The 27438-nt window shown below is 37.6% G+C and overlaps 1 protein-coding gene across 1 annotated transcript in view; it reads left to right on the top strand.

Moving 5' to 3' along the window:
- Window positions 1-19370, top strand: part of LOC122789867 (heparan-sulfate 6-O-sulfotransferase 2-like) — a 67673-nt gene extending 48303 nt beyond the window's left edge. The window contains exon 2 of the mRNA XM_044057300.1: window positions 4844-19370. Coding sequence (XP_043913235.1) covers window positions 4844-5540 — 697 coding nt within the window. The 3' untranslated portion in view covers window positions 5541-19370. The remainder of the gene's footprint in view (window positions 1-4843) is intronic.
- The last annotated feature ends 8068 nt before the right edge of the window (window positions 19371-27438 follow it).

Genomic DNA, 27438 nt, shown 5'->3' with positions numbered 1-27438 from the left:
AAGCCTAGCCAGAATGTGTTGGCTTTTGCCACCCCCTTAGATTAGTTCCCTGTGCCTCTGTCCAGCAGAGCCATTGAAGTGATTCCCGGGGTAAACTTTCTGTTTCCCATCCACTCGTCAAGGTTTCTCTTGAAGTGTGTTAGTGAGGAGCTCTGCCTAATATAGATTGGAATCTTATTCCAAAGCATGGGAAGTTTCTGGGACAGGAATCTATCCCTCCAGCACGTCCTATTTATTATCGTGGTGAGGTTTAGATCCCTAGAGCGTGTGGCTCGAGGGGAATATGGTTTTCTTTAGCTGGAGCATGTCCATCAATTCTGGGTTGGACATGGCCTTGTATGTCAGGCAGAGATCACCTCTGAGTAGGCGGTATGCAACCGAATACAGCCGGAGTTTCTTCAGTTGAGCTGTATAGGGCATCTGTTTGAGGCCGGTGATCCTCTTGTTGAGGTACTTCTGTGGTCTTTCCAGCTGTTGCAGGTGTCTTGTAAGGTACATCCCAAATGGGGCATTGTACTCTATGATGGGTCTGATGAGTGATGAGTAGAGGGGCACAATGACCTCATTTGATCTGGATGCAAACCCTTTTGTGATTAGGTGGACCACATAGAAGGATTTTCTAACCAGTTTGGCAATGTGATTATCAAAGGAGAGATTACTATCTACTTGGGTCCCCAGATCCCTTATTACATCTTCTGTATTTAGGGGACTACCACCTATGTGGTAGTTTGTGGATACTTTGTTTTTTCCAAAGGGGATGACTTTGCACTTTTTGGCATTTAGCTTGAGGCCATGATTTTGACACCAGGTATCTGTCTCAGAGAGACCCTTTTGGAGGATGTCTGTGTCAGCCAGAGACTCAATTATAGCAAGTAGTTTGCAGTTGTCTGTGAACTTGGTCAGCCATAGTCCTCCTGTGCTTGCCTGTACCTCTGAGAAGTATATGCTGAACAGGAGGGGTCCTAGGACTGAGCGCTGGGGAATGCCACTTGTAACCGGTCTAGATTCAGACCTAGCTCCTGCAACTCTTACCATGTGGGTTCTGTCCATGAGCCAGTTCGCAACCCATCTCATAATGTAGGGGTTTATGTTCAGGCTGGTGAGCTTGTCTATGATACCAGAATGGAGAATGGTGTTGAAGGCCTTTGCGAGGTCTAGGTAGGCTGTGTGGACTACCTTTCCCTAGTCTATAGCCTTGGTAACTGTCTCAAAGAAGTCCACCAGGTTTAGAAGGCATGATCTGCCCTTAACAAAGCCGAACTGGGTAGGGTCCAGTATTTGGAGGTTCGCAATGTCTCTGTTAATGAGTTCCATGATGATGCGCTCCATAGCCTTGCAGACCAAGCTAGTCAGGCTTAAAGGCTGATAGTTCCCAGGGTCTGTTGTATTTCCACCTTTGTGGAGCGGAATAACCATTGCTGTGTGCCACTCTTTGGGTACGTAGTCTGTGGAGAGGCGGAGTTTGAACAGTATGTTTAGGTGAGGGGTTAGTTCATCTTTGAGCTTGTGTAGGATGCAGCCTGGGACACCATCCGGTCCCATTGATGCTGTGTTTTTGGCTGTGAAGAAAGCTGTGAAGAGTGCTGTTTTAACCTGAGTGTCTGTGATTTCAGAGGGTCTACATTCTTCTGGTATGGTTATGGGCCATTTTGGGGGTGAGTGGTGGGTGAAGTTTGCACTGAACCTGTCTGCCAGGATGTTGGCGATATCGGTCGGTTCAGTGTATTTTGTGCATTCTGCACTAACTCCGAGCAGATCTGAGAATTGCCATGTAGATTCTTGACATAGTTAAAGAATGCCTTGTGGTTATCTTTGGAGTCCTTGGCAATTTTTCTTTCGAAGCTAGCCTTGGATGATTTTATGAGGGATCATAGTTTCTTGCTTATACTGATCAGGGATGTCTTCCCTTCTTGAGATTTTACTCTTTTTCTGTACTGGTTTCCTCCTCCTATTGTATAGCTTGTTTATGGCAGGGATCCACCAGACTGGTTTCCTTTTCTTGGAGGAGTGAGTCTTGGTTTTGCTTGGGATAGCACGATCCATGCATTCTTGTAGGTGCCCCTAGAGTGCATTAGTAAAGGATTTTGCAGCTTGGGCAGCATTATCCTTTAGCATGGGGGCTTTGAAACTTTCCACCTCGGTCTTAAGTAACATGAAGTTTGCTTTTGAAATGTTTTTCACTGTGGTTTCCTTAACCGGGGGTGGGGGCGGAATGTGGATATCCAGAGTGATTAGTTTATGGTCAGATCTTACCAGCGAGGGGTTGGCCTCCAGTGTGGAACACCAGTCACCCATATTGGTGATGACCAGGTCCAATTTGTTGTGACCTCTGGTGGGGGTGTTGACCAATTGATCCAGGGTGTTTGAGTTTATAAATTCTAGGAAATGTTGGGCAAGGGAATTAGTACTTGAGTAGTTTTCCCAGTTAATGTTTGGGTAATTGAAATCACCCAATATCAGGGTGTTTGGTAGGACCTTTATGTTTCCCAGTGTTTCCAGAAATGCAGAATGGGGGTCCTGGGATATGGTGGGTGATCTGTAGCTACAATTTGAATTGCAGTTTTGCCCGTTCTTAGTTCTTTCCCTCCCCCCACCAGGTCCTTATCACTGGGTCTGTCATTTCACCTTTGGACATCTGAGACAAAATCAGGCCTTTATCCCACTGCACTATAAAACTCGTCTTAAGTGTGTGTTTTTGTTTTTTTTTACTTTTATTTATTGTTCACCATCCATTCCTTCCATTCTTGCACCATAGGGGATTTGCTGTCCCAGACTGCAGCCATGGTTTTATTTTTAAGATTTTCTATAAATATGTAGACCACATACATTTCCAGTCATGACTCACCTATTGTTAAGCACTGTTACTTTCTACCATTGTGCTCTGTTCTCATCAAACTGTGCTTCACTACATCTTTGCCACTCAATACTCATGGAATATTTCATCCCTGAATTACTTAGTGTTAGTGCTATTTTCTTTGTGAGAGTGGTGTGGTAACATAACATACACAACTAGTAGTTTGCTGACTTAAGTAGAAGTTTCCACTAAGCATGTTATTTTTAAACTTTTTTTTTAATGTTTTGCTTCATGCATAGGATGTAAAATAAAATGGTAAATGTGGCTATATTCAAACCTTTCCAGAGATGTGACAGGGATAATAGAAGCCTTCTTAAGAAATGTATTATTTTTCCTTTGGTTTTAAATGCAACTTATTTTAGAGTTCTTTTTTTCCCACCAGTATAAATATACCATAACACAAACTGACCAAGCACAGGTTTATAAAGGCTAGTAATCTTATACATAAAAATGTATGTATACATTTTATCAAGCTTGGTGGGATGAGTTTAATGCCTGAAATACCCAGATTATACAGCCAAGTGAAATTCTGAAGACTGAGATGTTTACTATCGCAAAACAGCAAGGCAGTGGCTTCTAGTGCAGATGACATTTTGTATGACCTAATTGTACTGAAGTTTATTTAGCATTGCTACATGTTAAAGAAATTCACAGCGCTTGGATCCTAGGACTTTGTGAATATCTGCTTTGGTATGGTCATGAGAGTGAAACCCAAGTGATCAAATCCTTAGCAGAACTGAATGCATCTCAGTATAACCTACACATTGACCAAATATTATTTCTATTACACAGTGTCTAATACAGTCAGCCCATCAACAACCTCCGCTTCCTCATTACTAAAGTTTTACTTCATCCCAGTTTTGTAGTGTGGCAATTTAAACAGTCTGATGTGATTTTTTTTTCTGTTTTGCTTTTGGAAGACTATTTATTCTTTTAGGTGAAAGAATAACTGACATGCTTATGCTGCCACCTTCTGGCCAAGGTAGTGATCAGTCGTGTATGTGTCTCAAACTAGCAATGGAGCTAGCTACTTGTTTTTTTATTAGGTTTAGTTCATTTTCCAGTTTAGTTCTGCATTTCAGGAGAAGTATAGGTCTTGGTAGATACAAAACAAATGTATTATATTAACAGAAGTAAATTGTCTTGTATCTGGGACTGGCATTTTCAGTCTTCCTTTGTGTGTTTTTTTCTTTTTCTTTGGGATGGGTTTAGTGAGTGCTCATTGCTCAAATCAATATTTCTTAACTTGGCTAAAGATGTTGTTAAGTTTGGTAGCTTTGCATTTTTTATATTCTTGGGTAAAAAAAAAGGACATATGCATCTTATTATGAATATTGTCCTCCTTAAAATGTGGTATTCTAGTTGGCTTTGTGGGTACAAGGTAAGAAGTTTGTAGAATGAGCTAACGTTTTTAAATGAAATGTGCCCTTACGTATTTATTTGCTTAGTCATGACAGTAATTTTACAATAAATAAATAAATACTCTAGAAATATTATACCTAGTACCCACCCGGACTCCTTGGGTCTTGATGAATTCAGTAGTAATCTACTCATGGAAACTTTTTGCTCTGAGACTTCTGATTGCTCAGTACACAATGGATTACTCATATCAGTGAATAATTTGCAATAATTTTCACTTATGATAAATAATGTAATGGGTATGCTCATACATGTGTGTGCATGTGTTCTGTGTAGACATATGTGCGAGCATGTGTATCTGGCTTCACTACACTGTGCATTTAGTTTTAAAAAAAGTATAACTACAGTTATATTTTCCAGTGTTTGGAAAAATAGTTTGAAAAGGCTAGCTTTGCATTAGCCACCTATGGTGTCCTTGCTTCAAAATTGTAATGTAATATTTCTTGAAACATGCATGCTGCTTGAAATGGATTATTTTATTAATACTAATATTATATTTGCATACAACTAAGAAAAGTGGTTTTGAAATAATATTTATATAAATAATATGTGATTTATTTCTTTTTTCAGGAATTTTTATTATATCACAATCCTTCGTGATCCAACATCACGTTATCTGAGTGAGTGGAGACATGTTCAGAGAGGAGCAACATGGAAGGCATCCTTACATGTGTGTGATGGGCGATCGCCAACATCTGATGAGCTTCCCAGCTGTTATAGTGGTGACGACTGGTCAGGATGTTCTCTAAAAGAGTTCATGGACTGCCCATATAATCTAGCTAACAATCGACAGGTTCGTATGCTGGCTGATCTGAGCTTAGTTGGCTGCTACAACTTGTCTTTCATGCCAGAGGAGGAAAGACAAAAGGTTCTACTGGACAGTGCAAAAGAAAATCTGAAACGTATGGCATTTTTTGGTCTTACAGAGTTTCAGCGGAAAACACAGTACCTATTTGAAAAAACTTTTAACATGAACTTTATTTCGCCATTTACTCAGTATAATAATACGAGGGCATCTAGTGTCGATATTGATGATCAGACTCAACAGCGCATTCAGACTTTAAATTTTTTAGACATGGAATTATATGATTATGCAAAAGACTTGTTTTTACAAAGATATCAATACATGAGACAAAAACAGCATCAAGAAGAAAGACAAAAGCGTCAGAATGACAGAAGACATCTTAGAGCAAGAAAAATGCACAATAGAAAAGAGTTTGATAATTCAACTGACAGTTATATTGGGACTGTAGCAAAATGGCGATAAAAGGGCTGACCACTTATTTTACTTTTATATTCTAAATAATTAAAGCAGAAAAAAAGCAGAAACTTTGCATACCCAAAGGAGTGGTTCAGATAACTTTCTTCAGATGGTATTTTAAAACAGGATAAAAAAAATTTACTTCTGAGTTGCCTTTGCATCAGTTTCAGTTCTGCGTTCCCTACCATTATTAAGTGTCAATTCTGGGTTATAAGACTATTTATAGATGACTTACTACTGCAGCTCTGCATTTACCGGTCAAAAAATACTCACTAAGGAAACTGTTTTAATAGATACAGATCTTATCTGAAGAGTGAAATGAGTGTGCACATTTTATATGTAAGATCACAACTAGGAAGTGCTTTATTTAAGAAAGGCGTACTAGTACAATACACCTCAGAATCAAATTGCTCTTTAAAAGTAAAATGGCGTCATACTCATTGTAAATCAGTGCATATAAGTTGCTAAAACAAAGCATACAGCTGTGTTCTTAAAATAATAAAGCAGCAACATATTCAGAAATAGGATTGATCTTATTTCTGGCTTTCAGAATGTACAGATGTTTAAACATTTATAGCACTTCATTAATACTATTAGATTACTTCAAATTGTATGTAATTTTATGTTACATGGCACAAGCAGTTTAATGCATTTTCGGTTGTAGTCACATTTACTAAGTGCTTTCAATACTTTTAAGTACATCTTAAAAGCAAATGTTGCATTATATTGCATTTATTGAGTCATTTGGGAAGCACTTGTGAACTCTTTCTTCAATGACTCCTTTTTTAATAGAAGTGTCCAAAATGGAGACTAACCTATATCAAACGTTAATGGATTATGACCCTGTCCCACAGCAGACAGAAAATATTATCTGCAATAAATTCACTGCTCACAAATACTTCAGTAGTAAATATGTCTGCAGCAGAGACAAATAATCAAAATTATATATATATATGGTATATATTAGTAGATGCAATACAGTGTTACTACTCATACACTGCCTAAAATAGGAATGTTTTACTTGGCATTTCATTTTGGATATTACCCACACACATTTTATTCAGTTTATTTATGGAAACATCCCTTATAAGTCAGCTGATAATGCTGGTTAGGCTAGAAATGATATGCAGTTAAGTAATGTTTCTGAGTTCATTCGATCTCAAATGAATTCCTTTTTTAAGCTTTTAAAAGCATGATAAAAAGTAGTTATCTATGCAAATACATGTTTGAACTAAGTTTCCACAAAGCAAACGTAAACAGTAACAGGAAAAGCAAGAATAATTCAACCATTTTAATTAACGTTTCACAAAGTAAACGCTGGGTTAGACTATCGTTTCCATTATTTCTAACCGTTTATATCCTTCCTTCTTAGTAACTCAGTCTTTTCCTCCATGAAATGCTGTCTTCAAACTGAAAATCCATGCTTTAAATAATGTATATAGCTATAACCTGTACTATTCTGTTGGCTTTTTGTGTCAGTATTGTTATTATTACGGCCTGTTCATCTCTGAAGATTTAACTTAATGCTGTTCATTGTTGTCTCCATCATTGTAACTGTATTCCCCCAGGCTATGGCTGAAATTGGTCCATTTTGACCAGTACACTACCCATGTAAACAAAAAATAAAATAGCATGTACTTATCTGATAAAATAATCACCAAACCCCATCAACTCAAGTATTTGTATATGTAATGTGTGTTACAGGAGGTTTGGGAGGTCACTCACTGGAAGTTCTAGCTTGGCTGGAGTTTTCATTTAGTTTTTTCCGATTGTTTTTTCAGTGTGACCTTCTAACTCTTTCTTACAAAGTTACACATGAAAACAAGTCCTCTGAGGTACCACTGTCAATTTATTTTAAATTTGTCTTTTTTTAAATGCACACCCTGATGTGCATTTTACTTTATCCTGTCACATTAAATAAATACATGCATTCATTTTAAAATTTGAAATGTTAGAACATATCACTCAACTTTATTTGCGAAGTGGCTAGAAAGGGCATGGTTCTCTTTTCTATGTATTTTGCCACATAAGTGCCCCTTGCATGCATTTTCATCTTCCCAGCAAAACCATAAAAGCAATATTACTTGTCCAACACATTTGAAATACATTATAATAAATGCAGGTTGCCAGTCAATAGATATCTGAAAATATGTTTGTTTAATATATGATCAGATAACTCGGCATTTAATTTAACTTGTCTAGAATATTTCTCAAAAACATTTTTCTTGCTTTCCATATATTACGGCAACTCAGAATTTAAGTTTACTTAAAATACATAATCATAAAAAAAATTTCATTGTTTTCATGATTTTTTTCTTATGCTAGAAACTAATTTAGGTTTTCTCCTACTAACCTTCATCACTAACCCCAGACTTCAGCATGCACCAGTTATCATGAAATATCTTATTAATCCTAAATACATTGCTTAATCTGAGATAGTAACTGAAATGTTGGGACCTGCATCAGTGAGTCCTGCAATGTTGAGACTAAATGGTTGAAAAAAAGTCTGCAATATCCATTTCTCAGAATATTCCATTTACTCTGAGATATGATGATCTCAGAGTTAGATAAGTTTAAGGGTATGGGGGTTCCACTCTCCCCAAAAAACACAACTTAAAGGAGAAGAGTGATTTTGGATGCTTGCTCTTCCACTGTGCTTTCAGATTTTTTTTTTTTTTGCATGACAGCGCTTGGCATTACAAGTACCAACATTGTGATAGGGAGCCATCTTAGATACGTCACTAAAATGTAGAAGAACAATGTGGAGGTGCTTGAATGTGCTGTATTGTTTTGTGAATAACAAGTATGTTTTGAGTGTTAAAGCAAATGTCTGAAAGATCATTTTGGTGGGAAACTTGCATTTGTCAAATGGTTGTATTTTTTCTTCTTGAAGTTCTTGTTTTACCTTTAAGTTTATATATGGCTGCATTGTTTTTTTCTGATTTTAAGCCTCCTTCATTAAATCTAGAGATCCAAATGTAATTTTATGGACATTACAGACAAACTGTTTCTGTGTTTCAACACTGCACTGTAACACAACTCTCTCACACACTTGCATACAAACACAAACACACACACACACACACACACACACACACACACACGCACACATTTATGCAAAACTTTGTGAAACTAATAGACCATAATCATGAAAGGTTTAAAACAGCTTGTATAAACTTCTGAAGTAGTAATTTTTTTACAGTTCCATGTCCTTGTTTCCCATCATTCTTTGAGAAGGACATGGTGGATAGTAACAGTGGAGAACAGTAACACAACATGTATGTTAACTATCAGCTGTTGCTATAACTTACAAAACATGTGCAAGAATGTATTTCTACTGCTGTGCTCCTAACATGGATTTAGTATTCTCACAGGTCTTACCATCTTTGGTTCTAACCAATGTTTGCTCTATCTCTAATGGTTCTTTTTATTATAGCATTATGAAAAATGGGAGGTTTGCTGCTTAGATACTGTAATGCTCACAATATCACAAGTTAGAAAGTCTTCACATATTGAAAGTGTCATATGAAGACCAGTAACAGCATCTGAAGCAAGAGTTTTAAGTATCAACAAATTGTGATAATAAAAACACCTTCATGAGTTTATGGCTCCAGGGCCATTAGCCTAGTACACACCTATGAACCTATGTCTGATGGGGCTGAGTATTCCAAAACTAATGTTTCTGTGTGTAGGAATTTTCTATACATTCAAAGCTCGAACCAAATACTCTGGTTTGACTGAAAGAAAAATGCTGTTGCTGCCACAGATGCTGCAAAATGTTGTTCTTTTCCCAATAGTGTTATGAAGTGAAGGCAATATTCACAAAATTTTAAAATGGCTATAACAGGTGTACCAGAACTGTATGGTGCATACCATATTCATGGCTAAATGAGTGCATTTTTCCCCTATCTAGTATTTCTAATTATTTCCATTCATCTTAGTTCTTATCTGGACTTATGATTCATTTGTGCATTTATCTTTTTATGGTCTGATATATGTGCTGAGCACAATAGATCATTTACTGACATGTTAGTTATCAGGTTCATCAAACATTTGAAAAAAAAAACACATATACAAATTATTCAACCCATTTCCTCTTTTTTGCATTAGGGTAATATCTTGTAACCTGAACAAATATGTGAGTACTGTTAAAAGCTATTAAGGCACAGATGTATCTCCAGTAATTTATATAACTGAAGTTAGGTAGATTAATCATGACGTTTGAGTGAGGGAGGTATCGACAGTGGAACGCAAGGGGAAACTTTAAGGAGTAATCGGGGTTAACAGATGAATCGGATCAGACAGGTAGTCTGTTCTTTGAAGTTATAACATTCATAAATACTGAGCTGCGAATGGAATGGAGTCCTGACCACTGGATTTGTTACCAAAAAAGATCCTGTCTTTTGTTTGCTTCTGCTGAGTAAATACCTAGCAGGAAAGGGAGTGCACCTGATCTCAGAAGTGTTAGAATTTCCCTTTGATGCACCATTTCCACCAAGAGAGGACAAGCATACTAGTGAAAGTAATTATAGGTGAGAGACTGATCAGTATGTCCCCTTACGTGAGCGAAAGAAAGGGACTCCCTCTACCCTACTGCATAATGAATACTATCCTTCAAAAATAAAACATGGAAATTGAATTAAGAAAAACAGGTCTAGATTCCTGCGGGTCTGTAAATTATGCTTCAGTCAAAGAAAATAACGATCATATGTTATTTAATTAGAAGAAGTAAGATACATTAATGTGTAATTAAAATTATTTCACACTGAAAGTTATCCATCTGCTGTGCAAGTAACTTAATTAGTATTTTTTGTTGAAACAGTTCTTTCAAGGCAGAATGAAATCTAAGCAGACCAAGAGATACTTAAGGTTAAACCTCATTCATATTCTCCCGTTATGCACTGTTTACAGCTTTAGGGGTGGTATCCAAAAAAAATCACCAATTTCTAGAAAGTATAGACTTTGAGACATTGATTGTCTGTATTATGGTACATTTACATGGCTGACTTTCTGAAGATGTAACATGCTACTTAGTTATAGTTACTATCTTTATGTAGATAAGCAATGTCAACACTGTACATGTTGCACCATAATATTTATTATACTTCACAAAAACAACAATCTGTGGATAAAAAAAGCCTTTATTTCTTATATTATAAGTAGTGTTTAGTCTTCTCTGGTTAAAATACATGGCAAGACTCACTACACAGCAAAAGATCACTATATCAATAAATTCCTCTCTAAGTGTAGTGCCATGAAATTTGAAGCACTTGGAAATTAGCCTTATAATGATTATAGGACTTCACGTCATATGATTTATTACAACCATGTGATAGTTACAAGACCTGAGGTCACATGACTTATTTATAATTCTGTGATAGTTACAAGACCTGAGGTCACATGGCTTATTTGTAATTCTGTGATAGTTACATGTCCTGAGGTCACATGGCTTGTTTGTAACTCTGTGATAGTTACATGTCCTGACGTCACATGGCTTATTTCTAACTTTGTGATAGTTACAGGTCCTGAGGTCACATGGCTTCCTGAATCTGAGCAGTACTTTGAACAGCTCAGTAACAGAAAATGTGTATAAAAGGAATGAGAGAAGAAAAGGCAAAAACCCCAAATATCTCCAAACTGTATCAAATGTCACCCCATGTTGGCTTCTCCTTTATAATGCTCTGGACTTGTTTATATAAAGAAGCAGACTCCTGAGGTGCCCTCCTTTCATCTTGAGGTCTCCATTGTTTTGCTCCCTTCTGTGACATGCCCCTCTATAGAATTCATTTTTATCACCCAAATCCTCCCAGCTGGGGACAGAGAGTAATTATCCTGTCTGCTTTTGTCATAGTTGCAGGCTCTAACAGGGGTGTCACCATGTCTGATCCCTAGTGTTTATTCTGTTTCAAGTGGACTATGATTAGTTATTGTTGGCTACAAAGTAGCATGTTTGTGGCCTTAACTCAGGACGTGCATGGCTTCTTGGTACAGCTTTTACACTACCAGGTATCTGGCTGCATTTGAATTATTTCAGTGTCTGAATCTTGATTCTTATTTGTATTTCAGCCAGGTACCCCGATGTTTAGTCCCAGACAGTGGTTCTCCCAACATTGACCCCACATACTGACCCTCCCAGCATCGGCCCCAGAAGGGAAGTAGACATTGACTGTTTTTTTCTTTTTGCCTGACCTTAACTGGGGTGTCCATTGGACAGAAGACAAACATTTATTTCCTAAAACTGCCAAGCATTAGGGATCAAGATATGAGTACCTGGTATTTATCTCTCCTTAAAGGTAGGAAATCCAAAATTCTGAAATGTCCACATACTACACTTTTGGTTTACTATAATTTAACTGAAATGGACTCGGTCAACTGATCATATCATTGACCAACTCCCACAAAAACTCACACAGCTGAACTCCGAAATTGTAGAATTGCATGTTGAATGCGACCCAGGAATGAGATTTAACATGTGTCGAGATAGGGGCGAGATTTGTACTTCGGCAATATCAGAGTTCGACATTGCCAATGTTCGAGGTCGGGTTTTCGTGTGGAGTCAACCGACTCCACTTCAGTTAAATGATAGTAAACCCAGACTTTCTCACCAGCTGTTAGCTTCCTCAAACAACTCATCTCCTGCATCTAGCAGTACATATCTATCTATATATCCATCCATCCATCCTACATTATCTTATATATGTATGTCAAGTGTTTCTTCCAGTGCTCTGGCTACCTATATGTTAAGCTTGCATTCCAGTTTCCTACTATTTCCTACATCAGATTCAATGTGGAAGGATCTGTAACTTTACAAGCTTCTGGTCTGCATTCTTTCTGGCAGAAGGCTGTCTTTTCCTCATGATCAAATGTACCAATGAAATGAAAGTACAAAACAGAGAGGTTTCTAGACCCCTGTATGAATTTATATTATGTCAGCATGTCTCTAGCTATTAAAGAGAAAGAGGAGGCTTCCTCACCATCATTTCCTCCTGATGACCTCAAATTTCATGAGGTCCTCTATGTGTGGAAATGAAGGGCAATGGGTCCAGACTGACTACCCATTTCTTAAGTGATCTCTCCAATGAGCCTCTGGGATTCTAAACTTCATGTGTGATCCCCAGTTGTAAACACTTTCAAGGACCTTATAACACATACCTGGGAGCCCAGTATGGATATACCTCTACCCTACAAAGCAGATAGGATGTTCTGGCCACCAAAATAATTTATGATTTGGAAAGGGTATAACCTCCCATATTCAGACTCTTATGATAAAGAACTATTATAAAATCCACACATCTGATCATGCTGGTCCTTCCACTGATACAGAAGGTTAGTTTAGGACTTTGATTTATATAGAAAAGCAGGTATTTATGCCTGCCATCTTTATAATGAGGACAATAAATTATCTGATCTTCATGGGTTATTTCTAGCAGTAGTTGTTGAAAAAAGCACCCAAAACATATGGAAACCTCATCTGAATCTGAGTAAAGGATGAAAATTTGCACACAGGTGATCAGATAATCTATCATCATCTGAATCAGAAATGGTTGAAATATAGAATTAGCTGGCATATAATACTACAAATGTGGTGACCCACATAATGGGAACTAGTATTGCATTTTTCTGGCAAAAACTCAAAGTCGCACTTGAAACTCTCTACTGTGGGCAATTACTGATTGAAATTAAGCTAGATGAGTAGTTTAGGACTATGATAATCAAGTCATTTCATTTTGGCTGTGAGTGTTTTCTTCCATTTACCCTAGGAGCCTCTAGCAGGTCCTGGCTTAGCTAGCTGAGGCCGTGGTCCTCAGATGCAGAAACAGGCCCATAAGTAATAGCAGCAGGTCAGGAGTTGTATGTGCTATTATGGATGGGGTCCATTCATGGATTTCATTACTAGATTCATCCATAAAACCATGGAGGCAGGGAACCTTTTTTCAAAGATCTCCTCAGCATTATGGCCTCTCAATCTGACTGCTTTCTGTTGAGAGAGAAGCTTGGAAAAATACTTTCTCCCTTATATGTGCCATGGGAAGTCATTTCTGCCAATGATAGGTAAGAAAAAATATCATCAAGAATTAAAACATGAATATCTGCTCCCTACCCTTCATCGTGTATACTTTTAAAAAGAGAGAAAGAGACACAGACAAACAGATACATAGACAAAAAGGCTGCCTTGCCAGGCATAGTGCAGAAAGGCCTCCATAAAATAAAAACAGAGCAAGCATGTACATCAATAATGACTTAAAGGGAACTGTCTACCAGTTCTGTTTATAGTTCAGCTCAAAATAAAATGAGGATGAGACCCATCTGAATTTCAGCAGCCTGAAGAGGTTTATTACATTTACATGCTTTGCACGCCAACCATTTAGTTATCAATACCTTTCCTGGCCGTATGGAACATGTGCTCTTTGGACTTCCAGGATAGCTGCCTACACCTCAGGAATACAATGCAGGACTGGCGTTTCTTACTCTTCTGGTAGGAGACAAATCATTCCCGGTTTTGAATCCTGTTCGGCCTCTCATTAGCACCAGTGATTACATGACGTGCATGGGAGTAGTAAGTATACACTATAGGATACAACACGTGTAGATTGTTACTCAGCTGACTGCCAGGACTGGGTCCTCAGGACATTTCATTCTTTTTCTGATCCTGTTCAGTCTGAAGTTAACTTCAGCACAATTCAGCTTCTGGAGTTTGAAGCAGTGATCCTCCTGTGGTTTACTGTAGATCATTTTTACTTGTGACTTACTCACTGGACTTTCAGTGTACAGTGTTTCCATGATTCACAGGATGTGAGTACACTTGTCAACCTCTGTAAGTCATGCCACAATAACATACACAGTATGTACACTGAGTCAATATTCTACTAGGTCAGCAATCTTGGAGACTGGCATTAGTGATCAAGATCCCTACTCATGTGTCTTAGCTAGATTTGGAACCCCCTACCTATACCCCTTGTTTTAAAACCTCAGATTTTATGCAGTTTTCAACAAAGAAATGTGATGGCTTATCAGGAAGCAGATTAAAATAGGATCATATTAGCTGCACTTGAAAACAATAAAAGCATCAGCATGGGATGTCCACAGTGAAACACTCTTATAGCAATATATATTCTATGTAAGCCCAGCAGCCTGAAGGAAAAGATGGACCAAAGCTTCTTGTTATTGCATAAGTGGTAACTCAATAAATGAGCATTCTGCTGTCATTTCCAGCTGTGATGATCTCTCACAAGGGATCTGTTTGCATCTCCAGCCAGTGCAAAGTATACAAAATTCTACTTTCTGATTCCTTGCAAAGGTGGATCTTTTCAGATACATCTGCAGCCAGCTAGCCCAATAAGCTCCTGTATGAATGTTTCATATCTCCATTGTAATAAAAGCAATCATAGATTTTCATGGTGTAACAGAATTCAGTGTGCCATATGCATTTCTCCTGCAAAGAAGACTTTTCTTCTTTCTCAGCCATCAGGACACCATCACTTACACTCCCCTAGACACAGGTTGATGGCAGGGCTCCTGCTGTGTCTATGATAGCTGGAGATCTTATTCTTCTGCAAATAAAACAGAAAAACAAAACACATGAAAAGTGATTGGGGAGCTGGACGTTTTGACGAGATGCACTACAATGCCTCCCCTCCTATCTTCTGTTAAAGTTTATTTACCAACTTCATGGTTGCTAAGCCTTGGGAGTAAAGAAAAAGCTCCACACCAACAAAACACATTTATCTTGAAGCTGTTATTATGGAAACATAGAATGGATCAGAAGTTGATGATTTTGCATCAGCGTGCTGAGATCTGATATAGAGTACATCAGTGTAAAGATGTGCTCTTTCAAAAACTAGTCTTTTTATAAATAGGTGGAAAAGGTGAATTTTTTTCATTTTTTACCATTCTGCTAGAGTAGTGTTTACCACCAGCTGTCACTTTTGCTGTATCACTGTGGTTGGTTTATGTGGCAATGACTCAGACAGCACTAAATAAAATTGCTGGGCACTGCAAGCTGGATATAGTTTCTAAGTCAAGAATAATTATTTGGTCCAGTACTTTTCAGCTTTATAAAATCCTCCTTGGGTATGCAGTGGTCTCTTTAATTTGATATCATGCAGCCAAAATATATACAAATAAGATTCATCAGTTACATGAGTCACTCACTATCCTAATGAAGGTTTATAATGTAAGCATGGGGTGTTGGACAGGCCTTTCTATCCATCTCTTTAAATCTTGCCTGATGACAGTACTACTTTGTGTGCTGGCTTCATGGAAGTAGTGTCTTCCTTGGACCAGTTACTTATCAGAAAAGACATTTGAGGAAGGTTCTCCATCGTGCCAGATCTACCAACTGCAGAAGGCCCATTGAAACAAGTTAGATGGAGTACTGCAAGAAGGGACTGCCAGCTGTCATGCTGCCTGGGAGGTACAGTCCTATAGTGTTGGGAAACCAGAGCCAATGTTATATCTCTGTGATGACTTTTTTAATATATGAATTGTTGATATTGTACAAATGTACGTATCACCATATTGTCACAACTCTGGGGACCCTATTTATTTGATATACTTTTTCATACCAAGGTTACCTTACCTCCCCATTTTTGTTCATGGGTAGTTACACAAGCTAGCCAAAATACCCATTTGCCCCAAACACTGTCTGCTTAAGTCACACAGTAGGCAAATACAGATGGAAAGCTTCAAACCCTGTACCCTTGTCATAGGAAGTAGCTCATTTACAGGTTAGAGCTTTAGTCCTCTCTGCTAAATGCCACAGCAGCCTATCATGTATGAAAAGCAAGACGTGTAGGAGTACCTCAGGAGGGCAGATCCTGGCAAAAGCTGTGTTTCTGAAAGGGCAATTATATCTGTGTAGTGGCAGTGAATATGTATTTCTTCTTTGAGTATTTTGGGAAACTCATAATGTAATTCTAGTTTCTGGATATAACCGTCACTGGTCTGTTTACTCCTGTGTCTTGGTCAGTAGCTAAGAGAGAGCCCATGCATTAATAGAAGTTACCCATCATAGAGTAAAATAAAAAAGAGTGGGAGATTGACTCCCATATGTCTATATACAGGCAATAATGAGCATGTATTTGTGACTTCTGGAGGCTAGTATGTATGTGTGTCTGTGATGGTGGGGGGGGATTATGCAAGTTAGAAAAGTAGTATGAATAATAATAATTGCTTAATACACTTCATGGGCTTTTATCTTCTATAGGCTGTTAACTAGTCTGGAACACTGTTCACTGCACTAAATATACTTGCTCTGCCTAACTTTTTTTTCTTGAAATCTGGTTGCTGCCTGTCAGCTTCAGGACAAACAATTGAGCGCTAAAGATTTCCCTTCTGAAAAGTACTTTGTATTGTGACGTGGTTGCATTTTTGAGAAATCTGAAAATCTTTTTCATGTCTATGATTTGTTTTTAATTCTCATCTTTCATAAAACAATAGCACCCTTCATTGCTTCAGTACGCTAATCATTACTATTTTGATCTTTGTATTTTGTGTATCCATGGAACACAGAAATCAAAATGTTTCATCAATGTTTTTGTTTTCTTATTAGCTTCGGTAACATTTACTGATTATCTTTAGCTATTTAGGAGAAATTTGATCCATTTTCAACAAAATAATAAATCTTTTTTTTTCTATTCTTTACAGAATGCTGAGTCTCTCGTTCACTTATAAATGTTCATTTATTTTCATTCTTTCATGCTCCTATGTGATTTGATATACTTTGCACTCATCATTTATGTGTCTGCTTGTATATGTCCCTGAAATACCAGTTTTCCCCCTAAGGAATCTTATGACAACTTCACTGGTCTCTGGTTCGTTTCACTTTTTTATATGAAATTTACCCTCACGACTTCTCTATTCAGCTTCCTGGATAGCGTCTTCTCTTATTTAAGGACATCATTTGCCTTCCTGGTTCAATCTTTTATAAAATATGTTCAAAAAATGTGACATAGTTAGTCCTGTTTGGTTGCCAGTATATAAAAGCAGAATGATGAGCACTGAAACATATAAATGTGCCACTGTGCTATACCTGGTGACAATATGGACCACTATATCTCTCCAATCATTGCTGTGGTTTTCTTTGTCTTTGACAGACCACCGCCACTATACCATCTGTCTGATGCTTTATTCCTTTGGCAAAGCCACCTGGCTACTTCCAATTTGAAAATCACGCAGGTAGAAGATGCTGTCACATGTCGTGCTAAGATCCATAAGAAATTCTTGCTCACTCTCTCTGTCTGTCTCATATACTGAACATCATTTTATCTTTGTTAAATTTATTCTCTACATCACAAGGCAAATTACTCTATCCTTTTGTTTTGCGGTGGTCATTTTTTTTAACAAAATGCAGCCTGGTAAAGCTGCAGTATATATCCCAGTACTACTACTCACTTGACCATAACTTAATAAGTAGTAGAAGTGGCAATCTATATTGATGTTCCTTTGGTCCATAAGTGCATATTATTTTGTCAGACACATTCTACACATCTCATCTATATTTAATTTTCATTTTAACTCTGACGCTCACCCAACATTATCTTGTAGCCATGTAAGTATGCTTGGTTAACACCCGTTAATAAGTTTAGTTGCCTTATGAGATACTTGCTTTCAAAAAGCCAGAAACACTCAAACGTGTGTACAAGATTGAAAGTACATTGAGTTACATTTATTTTTAATTTTTACTTGTTCTTTAGTGTTTTTTGTCATTATTTTCTCTCGTGCTATGACTTGCTTTGGCTGTTGTTTTGGCTTTCAGGACGTTTAATTGTTATAACCGTGTTAACATTCTGTACATTTACATATCAAGATGATTGTGAAGGAGCTGAAAACTGCATCCTCCTGATTGTAAGAGAAAGATTATATTCTTGGAAGGCACAGTTCAATGTATCTGTCCCTTTTCAAACAGAAAGAGATAAAACATTGCCCTGTAACGTAGGAGAAATAAAATGCGTAATAACAGCTATTGACGTTCTTATTTTCCCAACGCTATGATGTTGTAGAAAAGACTAATTCCATTTTTTTCACGTTCTTTCTGTTGGCTTGTACAAAGGCTGCAATATTCAGCACTGTATTCAATAATAGGTAATATCAGTGAAGCAGAAAAGCTACATTAATCTCCTTGGACTGATTAAATATCCCATTAAATATCCCATTTAGAATTAGATGGACTACTGAATGTGCTTTTCTGAATTTAGTAGATGCACGGTGGTAATTTTTAAGAACTATTTTACTTATGTACATTTGAGCAATCAAAGAGTAAAACATTTGTGGCCAGGTATGTACCATTTTTAGAGTAAGTGACTTAAGTTGCATTCTAAAAATTTAGAATGTGTCAGAGACCATGTATAAGAAAACAATAAAAACAGAGGGTTCACCTTGTTTCCTACATGGTAGTTTGGCCTATTAAAAATGAAGCGTCTTAGTCCTTTAGTTAGTGAATGATGACCAAGCAATACTCACTTAAGATCCATGTATACAGAATTATGAGAAGTTGTGCCGTGGCTTTCATAAAAACTGCATTACACATGGCATAGTACAAGTAAGTGACATGAATAAAACTGTTTGACTAGCCAGTTACAACACATGCATTGTTTTCTGATATGGTGTGCATGGTACTCAGGCCATACATGTGTTCCTTATCCACAGTGTATGGTTTATTGTAAATAAAGGATGTACTGCATTAATAGATTAAGTTTTATCATTATTATGTGACACCTAATCTATGTTGTAGATAATCATTTGTGCTATGGTGTAGACTTAATAAAATTCCAAATGATCTTGGTTGTATAAGTTTAAAAACATGATCTAAACAATAAATTAATCTTTAATAAATTACTGCATTTTGGTCATTCATATGCAGAAACCTTTCCACAAATTGTTAAATAATTTTTGTTTGTATCTTATTTCATGTGATAACCAGTTTTTTTCTTACAATGTAAATAAATCTTTCATAACGTATGTGAAGAAAATGTTATTATCTGCAATGTGTTTTGGATACTGTCTGTGCAGTGCTCATGAAACAAAATGCTGAATATCAAATTAGTAGATGCGATTGATTAAACAGTGCTTACAAAGCAGTATGTCAGAAGGACTTCAAGAAGGCAAAAGCAAGCCATGAACTTCAGTGGTCAGATCTATTGTTTTTTTAGCATGCAAATTTTGTAAAGAAATGGACTTTGGTAAATTAAACACCAGCCAAGAATGGAACATTTAGTGAATGATATTTTTTTCTCTGCAGGTGGTCAGAGCACACGAAAGCCTCAGGTTGACATGATGATCTAAACCTTGTACAACCATTCACTAATCTGAGATGTTATTCTATATAAAACCTGAGAAAGAAGGTGAGCAAATTTAGTAAATGAAAAAAATACTGCTGTATAAATTCTAGTTTGGGAGAACATTCTTCGTCTTTGCAAGTGATTTTGGTTTTGATTTTTTTTTTTCAACTGGCTACCATGTAAGACAGTAGTATTGGGTCCAGAGATGGAAGAACAAGCTGCTCAAGAATAATTGTCCTCACTGCTGCTTTGACACTTGCATCTTGTGTTAGCTGGGGCTATATTCCACAATTGATTAAATGGTACGGCTATCAAAGTTTTAACATGCAATTTAGTGCTAAAAGCAAGGGAGTCAGGAAGCAATCTTCCAAAACTTTATACTACATTGCAATATCTGTAAGAGATGTCTGAATTAATTCTCATCATAGAACCAGCTTGACATTCAGGTGATCCCTAAGTAGAAACCATTTTGACATTTATTTTGTAATATGATAATGGATATTTGCTTTGTACAAGAAACACACATGTGCAGCTCCCAGTTGATACATACAGTAAAAAAAGTATATTGCACATATTTGTTTGGAGAAACTCAGTATTAAATGTGGAGTGGTCATTTTAAATTAAATAAGATACCTTTCAAGGTGGTATAGGCAAAGAAGAACTTGGAAGGAAGGGTCATTGTCTTCAAACAAACAGGTCCATTAGTGGTTAATGCACCGTGTTGGATAGAACAAGTTCTTAGAGATTTATTTCAGATCTTATCAACTATTGAAAACAATGACTTCATTGGGGGAACTGGAACTTATGTTTACCTAATGATAGAAAGGGAGCATATGTGCCTTGTAATAAGAGAGAGTCATTATACAATTTTATGAATGATCAAGCTCTTCTTGGCCTGCATTATGCTATGTATACAACAAGCAAGAATTCCAAATTTTTGTCATCACATAGATCTCATAAAGTACATTTTTTTCTTCTTTCTTGGTCTCTTTGAAAAATCAATATTTTGTATAATTCAAAACCAAGGTCATTCTCAGACCATTCTCTAATTCATGTTAAGTTTAATAGTGTCAGCTCTGAACTAAAGACCGAATACACAGCTACATAAAGAGAAAGATATCTAACAATAATTTGTAATAGTAACCAAGTCACAGTTTACAAATTAAGATAATAATCTATTTGATATTACATGGGCAGCATTTAAATCAGAATTACTCTTATCAAAATAACCTATATGAAAAAGTGAGACTTGGGAAAAATTTTAGTCCTTGAAAATCATACTTCTCAACAACTCAGTATGCTACTATTCATTGCAGATACAATTGCATGAGGCACAAATATTGTGCCATTGTATCAGCAATGAATAACATCAACAACAGCATGTATACCTAATGATTACAAATGTAACCTGTGCATTTACTCACTCACTGCTAATTGATTACTTCTTAACCCTAACAAAACTAAACTTTTACTTTTCCTACCTAAATCTCTCCAACATCTCAAAACCTCCTTATCCATCTCCTCTCTAAATAACACTTCCATCAAAGCTGAATCACATACTAAACTCCTTGGAGTTTGCATTGATGATGAACTTAAATTTGACATTCACATTAATAACTGTATAAAAAAAATCACCAAAAACTTGGGACTGTTATACAGGAACAAAAGATTCATATCTCCAGAATCTAAACTGCCCTTAGCACAAGCATACCTACTTCCCGCACTTCTGTATGCCGCCCCTTTATTCACCCACCTAGAAAAGAATCTGACTACCAAGCTTGAACTCACCTATAATAAAATAGCACAATTCTCCAGTAATCACCCTTATCAACCACACCACTGTCTTTCCCTAAAAAAACTTCACTGTCTTGAACTCCAACACCAAATCCTCCTGCCACAGCTCCATCTGGTCCACTCTATCCTCCACCATCCTTTTGTTTGTCCATCTGTGACTAATCTTATCTCCAACTATATCCCTAAGCATAACCTACGCAGCTCTGACTAACTCCTATTGTGCATCTCCAAACCTAACAAATTCATTGGTAAGATACACTATAGCTACGCAGTCACCTCTGCCTGGAACAAATTTCTTCTACATATATGCATGCTTGATAATAGCCAGAGTTTTAAAATAGCATTAAAGGGATTCCTGCATACCTCTTGTATCTGCTCCTGCAATGACCCCACTTGAACATCTTCCCCCTTGCCTCTCTCTCATTCGGCTAAGTCTTCCTTTTCTTTTATACCTCATCTCTGTATTCAACTCTTATCTTTAATATTTCTTCCTGATCCTCTACTCTCCCCCTTTCAAACAGCTAGTTTCCCCCTTCATTCTTCCTTCACCACTAACTTCCTTCCCATCTCCACCTTAACTATTCCTCAAGTTCCTTACTCCTCCTAATGCACTTTAATACAATGGTTGTCCTGCTGAACTCTCTGATCTCAATTTTATTTTAATCTTTTGACTTTTAAATTTTAGTGCAAAATACCTAACATTTACTAAAATGTCTTTTCTTTGTTTTTGTAACACTTTAGTTACTCTGTATAAAGTTTAATCACTCTTTTCCTGAAGTTTTTGTATTTATCACTGTATTGCTAAATTTTGTAATGGAGATTTTCTTCTCGGGTCTCTGCTGAAAAAGGGCATCTTGCACAGTCAGACCAACCCGGTTAACAAATGTCAAATAAAAATAAAATAATTTACTTTTGTGGTCATAACTATACCTAACTTAAAAGTACAACTAAACTAAAAATCTACTTTAAAGTGTGTGTATGGTGGGGGAGGGGGGTCTTCCGCCTTACGCCTACTGAATTTAAATATATTAATGCCACAGTCACATAACTGTAAACAAAGTGAAATGTAGAGAATTACATTATTGTTGATATTTAGCAAATTAACCTGAAGAAGAAGGCTTGCCATAGTGAGGATTTACTGATTTGTAAACACAATTACATTTTTGAGTACGTATGTCCCTCACAAGATTGCAGTATTATAACTGATGAGAATGTTAAAGGAAATCTTCCTAACTATGGGGGAGAGGGGATTATGATCTATATAATGGATGGGTTACTGCAGATTCACTGCTGGGGTGATGTCCATGTCCCTCCTGGACATTGGAAATGAGTATTAACTACCATCGACCCTTAGATTACACTCAGTTAACCACTGACAATTAGGGCAACTCAGGATAACTAAGGCTAGGCTTGTAAGGGGTCTATGGCCATTACCCTAGTAACCTCCTATAAACCTATGAGGACACATCAGGGGGGCAAGAAGAGAGACCATTTCTAGGCATTTCAGATTCTTAAGGAAATATATGAAAGGATTTGGGTTAGACAATGAATAAATAGCCTTAGGAGCTCATGTGGAATTTACTCATCATTCCAACAGTTATAAGAATTTGGCCACATCGGAAAAATGATATATAATGCAAGTTAATCTACGTGAGGGAATAGTGGTACACCTGGTTATAACATCTGATTATACACTATAAAGGTTAGGGTAACTTCCCAAAATAGTGGTAAAACTGACAAGCACCTAATAAATTCTAGGGCAGGGGCCCTAAGTAGTGGTAAAAGAGACAGGCCCTTATATTTTATTACTTATTTATTGAAAAGGTAGGGATTTAAGTAATGGGTAACAGGATTTGGAAAATAATAGGGGAAGATGGAAGTGGGTAAAAAAGTTAGATAACATCTGAGAGGCAATAAAATGAGATTTTTAGAGTTGTGCATGAAATAAAGAAAAGAGAAATATGGGAAGATGGTAACGAAAATATTGTGAAGGTCTGGTTAGGGTGCAGAATAATTTAGAAAACCTCACTGATGAGGAAGGGGAGAAAATTATAGGTACTAGAGAGAATATCAAAGGGTAGAAAATGACAGGTGTTAGAGAGATTATCAAGGAATATGCATGATTATGGAAAAGTGGCACTCGGGCAAAATGGTTTAGAAGAAACAGCATTGAGCACAGAGGTTAAGGAGGCAGAAAGTGGACAGAGCAGTTGCAAAGCTGAGGGATCCTAAGTCCAAGAAAATGATAAAGGACTACTGAATGAATTAAGAAACTACTGTGAGTATTTGATGAAAGTCTTTAGAAAGCATGTGAATGGGGAGAACAGGGTAGGATTTTGTTGGAAAGCTCCATGGTAAGTCAGGAATTACAAAGGTGGTGGAGTCAGAGACTCAACAGTTAAATATAGAAAAGGAAGACATTCAAATGGTGAAGGGCAGTTAGTATACAGATAAGTCACTGGGGGAGATGGTATACCCATAGAAATCTGTATTTTGGGGGAAAGACCCTATTATGGATATGGAAGAAATCCTTTATAAGTGACTTGAAGGGAGGGTGGATAACTGTAGCCTAAAAGAAAGCAATGAGGTCGGAAGTTGTAGAGTCACATAATGTGAATCATATGCCTCAATCACATAATTACAAACAGTCAAAAAAGAGGTAAACAAGTAGGACATGTGTGAAATATTCATAGACAATATCTAGGAGTGAAATTTGTCTAATCATTGAACATATCAAAAACAGTTTACTTGCCAGTCTTTAGGTATAAAAAGGGAGCTATGCGGTAGTGAGTAGAAGAAGACATAGAGGCCTGAAATAGAAAGCACAGTGTAGATCAATGTGTGTGTGTGTGTGTGTGTGTGTGTGTGTGTGTGTGTGTATATGTATCTTTAAGAAGCTATCTGAGAGCCTGCACAAGTATATAAATACTGAGCACGTGCAAATCTGGCTGCCATTTTGTAGTAAGCTGTTGAGATGTCAGCATGTACGTGTATAAGGTCTGTTAAGTAGTTTGTTTATATTTTATAATGCTGCTATCCATCCTGATGTGTTTCTATGTATATAACCATCTATATGCTGCTTGTCATCTATCTATGTTAGAGAAGAGCGAGTGACATGGTGTCAGAAGTGGCATGTGTAAAACGACTTAAGGCCAGGATGGAATCCAAATTCTTCAGTTTCAGTTCGAGGGGCACCCGGTTGGAAGTGGAGGAATATAAAGGAGTGTCTAACAGAGCTGTTTTCAAACTATCTGGAAATATACAGAGCTAAGTATATTTTTTGGGTCCTCAGAATTGTGTACTGTAAATTGTTGCTGGACTAATTTTATTCAGAGTTGCACACTATTTTTGATTCACTGTATAGTTTTTCAGATCTCTGCTGAAAGTGTTTTGTCTCATCCGTCCTACCTATCTCTGGTTTGTTGTTTAAATTTGGTGGCTTTTGCAGTTGACCGTCCCACTGTAGATTTGATCTGGGACACTCCCCCCAGTCCCATCTCTTTATAACATTCTACCTAATGCACTCCTTCTGCACTTGTTTTTAGTCATTTTTAATTTAATTGCATTTTTTTAAACTGTGTTTGGTCTAATATTGCTACATACTCAAGTGTATGCATTTGAATCAAGCTTGCATTGCATTTAAATTGTTTTTACTGCTGTTTTAGCTGTTTTGTGAAAAAATAATTGTAAGCCTTTTTCCTACCTTTCCTGTAACTAGTGTAGTCCAGATACAGATTTGCTGTATCCAGGACTGTATGTAAGCTTCTGAGCCCCCTTAAGCCTTTCTGTGTTGGAGGGAAGCCTTCTAGCTTGTCAGTGGGAGTGGTGAGCACTAGGTAACCTGTCTACCACATAAGGAGTGGTTCTGGCCCAGAAATTGTAGTTATTGGCTGTCTGGGCAATCTTTTCCATCTCTCTCAACTTTCTGATTTGAAAGCCTGCATTTGCACGTGTTTCTTTCCTGTAACTAGTCTAGTGCAGATAAAGATTTTTAGTTTTAGCACATGAATTTGCTTATTTGTGCTCAGCACTTGTTCAGAACTTGTTGTAAGCACTATATAAGCTATTAATTACAATAGCACTAAACCTTCCTCATTACCTAGAGGAAAACAGTTTTGGCACTTACTTTTCTCACTTGCTTAGAGAAAAACAGCTCTTGTACTCACTTTCCTCACTTATCTAGAGGAAAATAGTTTTTTATTCAGGCATGTCCAAGGGTTAGCTCCCAGTGTTCTCTCCTGTCACTCTGATGAATCTGGGCATCTTGGGGCAATCTAGAAATTGCCTCATGTACATAGACAACCCTCCCCTCCTACCACTCAACACTGCAACCTGCGAGAAATTCACTTATCTAGCCAAACTGGAGGAAAAGCTCTCTCCAACCAAGACTGAACTTGACATTCAAGAGATGAAGGTAAACACTTGCACCACACCACACTCATCGCATAGTCCCACTGAACCTACACCACCAGAATCCACACATAGAAATACAAAAACATTAGTTGAGGCTCTCAATAATAATTTGCCCAAGCAACAGGGATCTCCAAAGCAGAAACGCAAGCAACTTCCACCCCCCAACACAACCCAAATGACAAACAGCCCACAGAATCAGTGTGCCACTCAACCACAGCCAATAAGGCAAAACAATGTATCCAATACACTAGTCATAGGTGACTTTATAGTCAGGCACACTGATGTCCCACTCACCAGGCTAAACAAGGAGAAGGTTACTGTCATCTGTCTGTTGGGTGCCAGGATCTGCCACATAATCCACACACTCAGGTCACTCCACAACAAGTACAAATATGACTCTGTCATTGTCCATGTTGGTGTGAATGACCTGAGACTTACCTTCCTGGACTACATGAAAAGAGACATGGAAGAGCTCTCCAATCTTGTAGCCCAGGCAGGTATGACCCTAGCCCTGAGTAGCATTCTGCCATCACCCAGAATGATACCGCAGTACAAGGACAAAATGATTGACTTCAACAATTGGCTAAGCTTCTGGTGTCACTCTAAGGGGATCCAGTATCTGTCTGCTCGGGATGATATGGTCGACAGACCACGATGCTTTGCCAGAGATGGCCTGCACCTGTCACCCCTGAGATTCCAGATACTGGCTAAGGCTCTTGCCGCACCCATAGTGCCTTTTTTAGGCAAGGTTCAAATGACAAATTCAACACCATTACAGGAACAGGCAAGCAAAAACTGGGGGTAATGCTACTCAATGCCAGAAGTCTAAATCTCAAAATGCACTCACTCGAGGCACTCCTTAAAATGGAGAACATCGATATCTGTGCAGTGACTGAGACCTGGTTGAAGGCTCCAGAGAGCACCCCTGCACTACCAGGCTATAACTCATACCACACTTTTGGCCAGGTAACCTGGACCGGAACACCAAAGGCAGAGGTGTGTCCATATTCATTAAGGATATCCACACCTCCAGGCTAGTTGCTCAGCATAATGCATCGAAGGTTATCCAAGTGCAACTAACTCTTGGCAAAACTGCAATCCAAATTGTAGCTTGCTACAGATCCCCCACCATGCCCCAAGATTCCCACTCTTTTCTTGATGTACTGCAAAATATTAGGGTTCAGTCAAACACCCTAATAATGGGCAATTTCAACTACCCCACCATTAACTGGGAAAACTACTCATGTACCAACTCCTTCACACAACATTTTCTGGAATTCATAAACTCCAATTCCCTGAATCAACTTATCCACAACCCCACCAGGGGCAACAATATCCTAGACCTAGTCATTACCAACATGAGTGACCGGTGTTCCACACCTGAAGTCCACTCCTCGTTGGTCTGATCCTACCATTAG

Source organism: Protopterus annectens, chromosome 15.part0 (genome assembly GCF_019279795.1).
Source record: "Protopterus annectens isolate FY-2018-M chromosome 15.part0, PAN1.0, whole genome shotgun sequence".
Classification (NCBI taxonomy): Eukaryota; Metazoa; Chordata; order Ceratodontiformes; family Protopteridae; genus Protopterus; species Protopterus annectens.
This window is presented reverse-complemented; position numbering and strand designations above follow the sequence as displayed.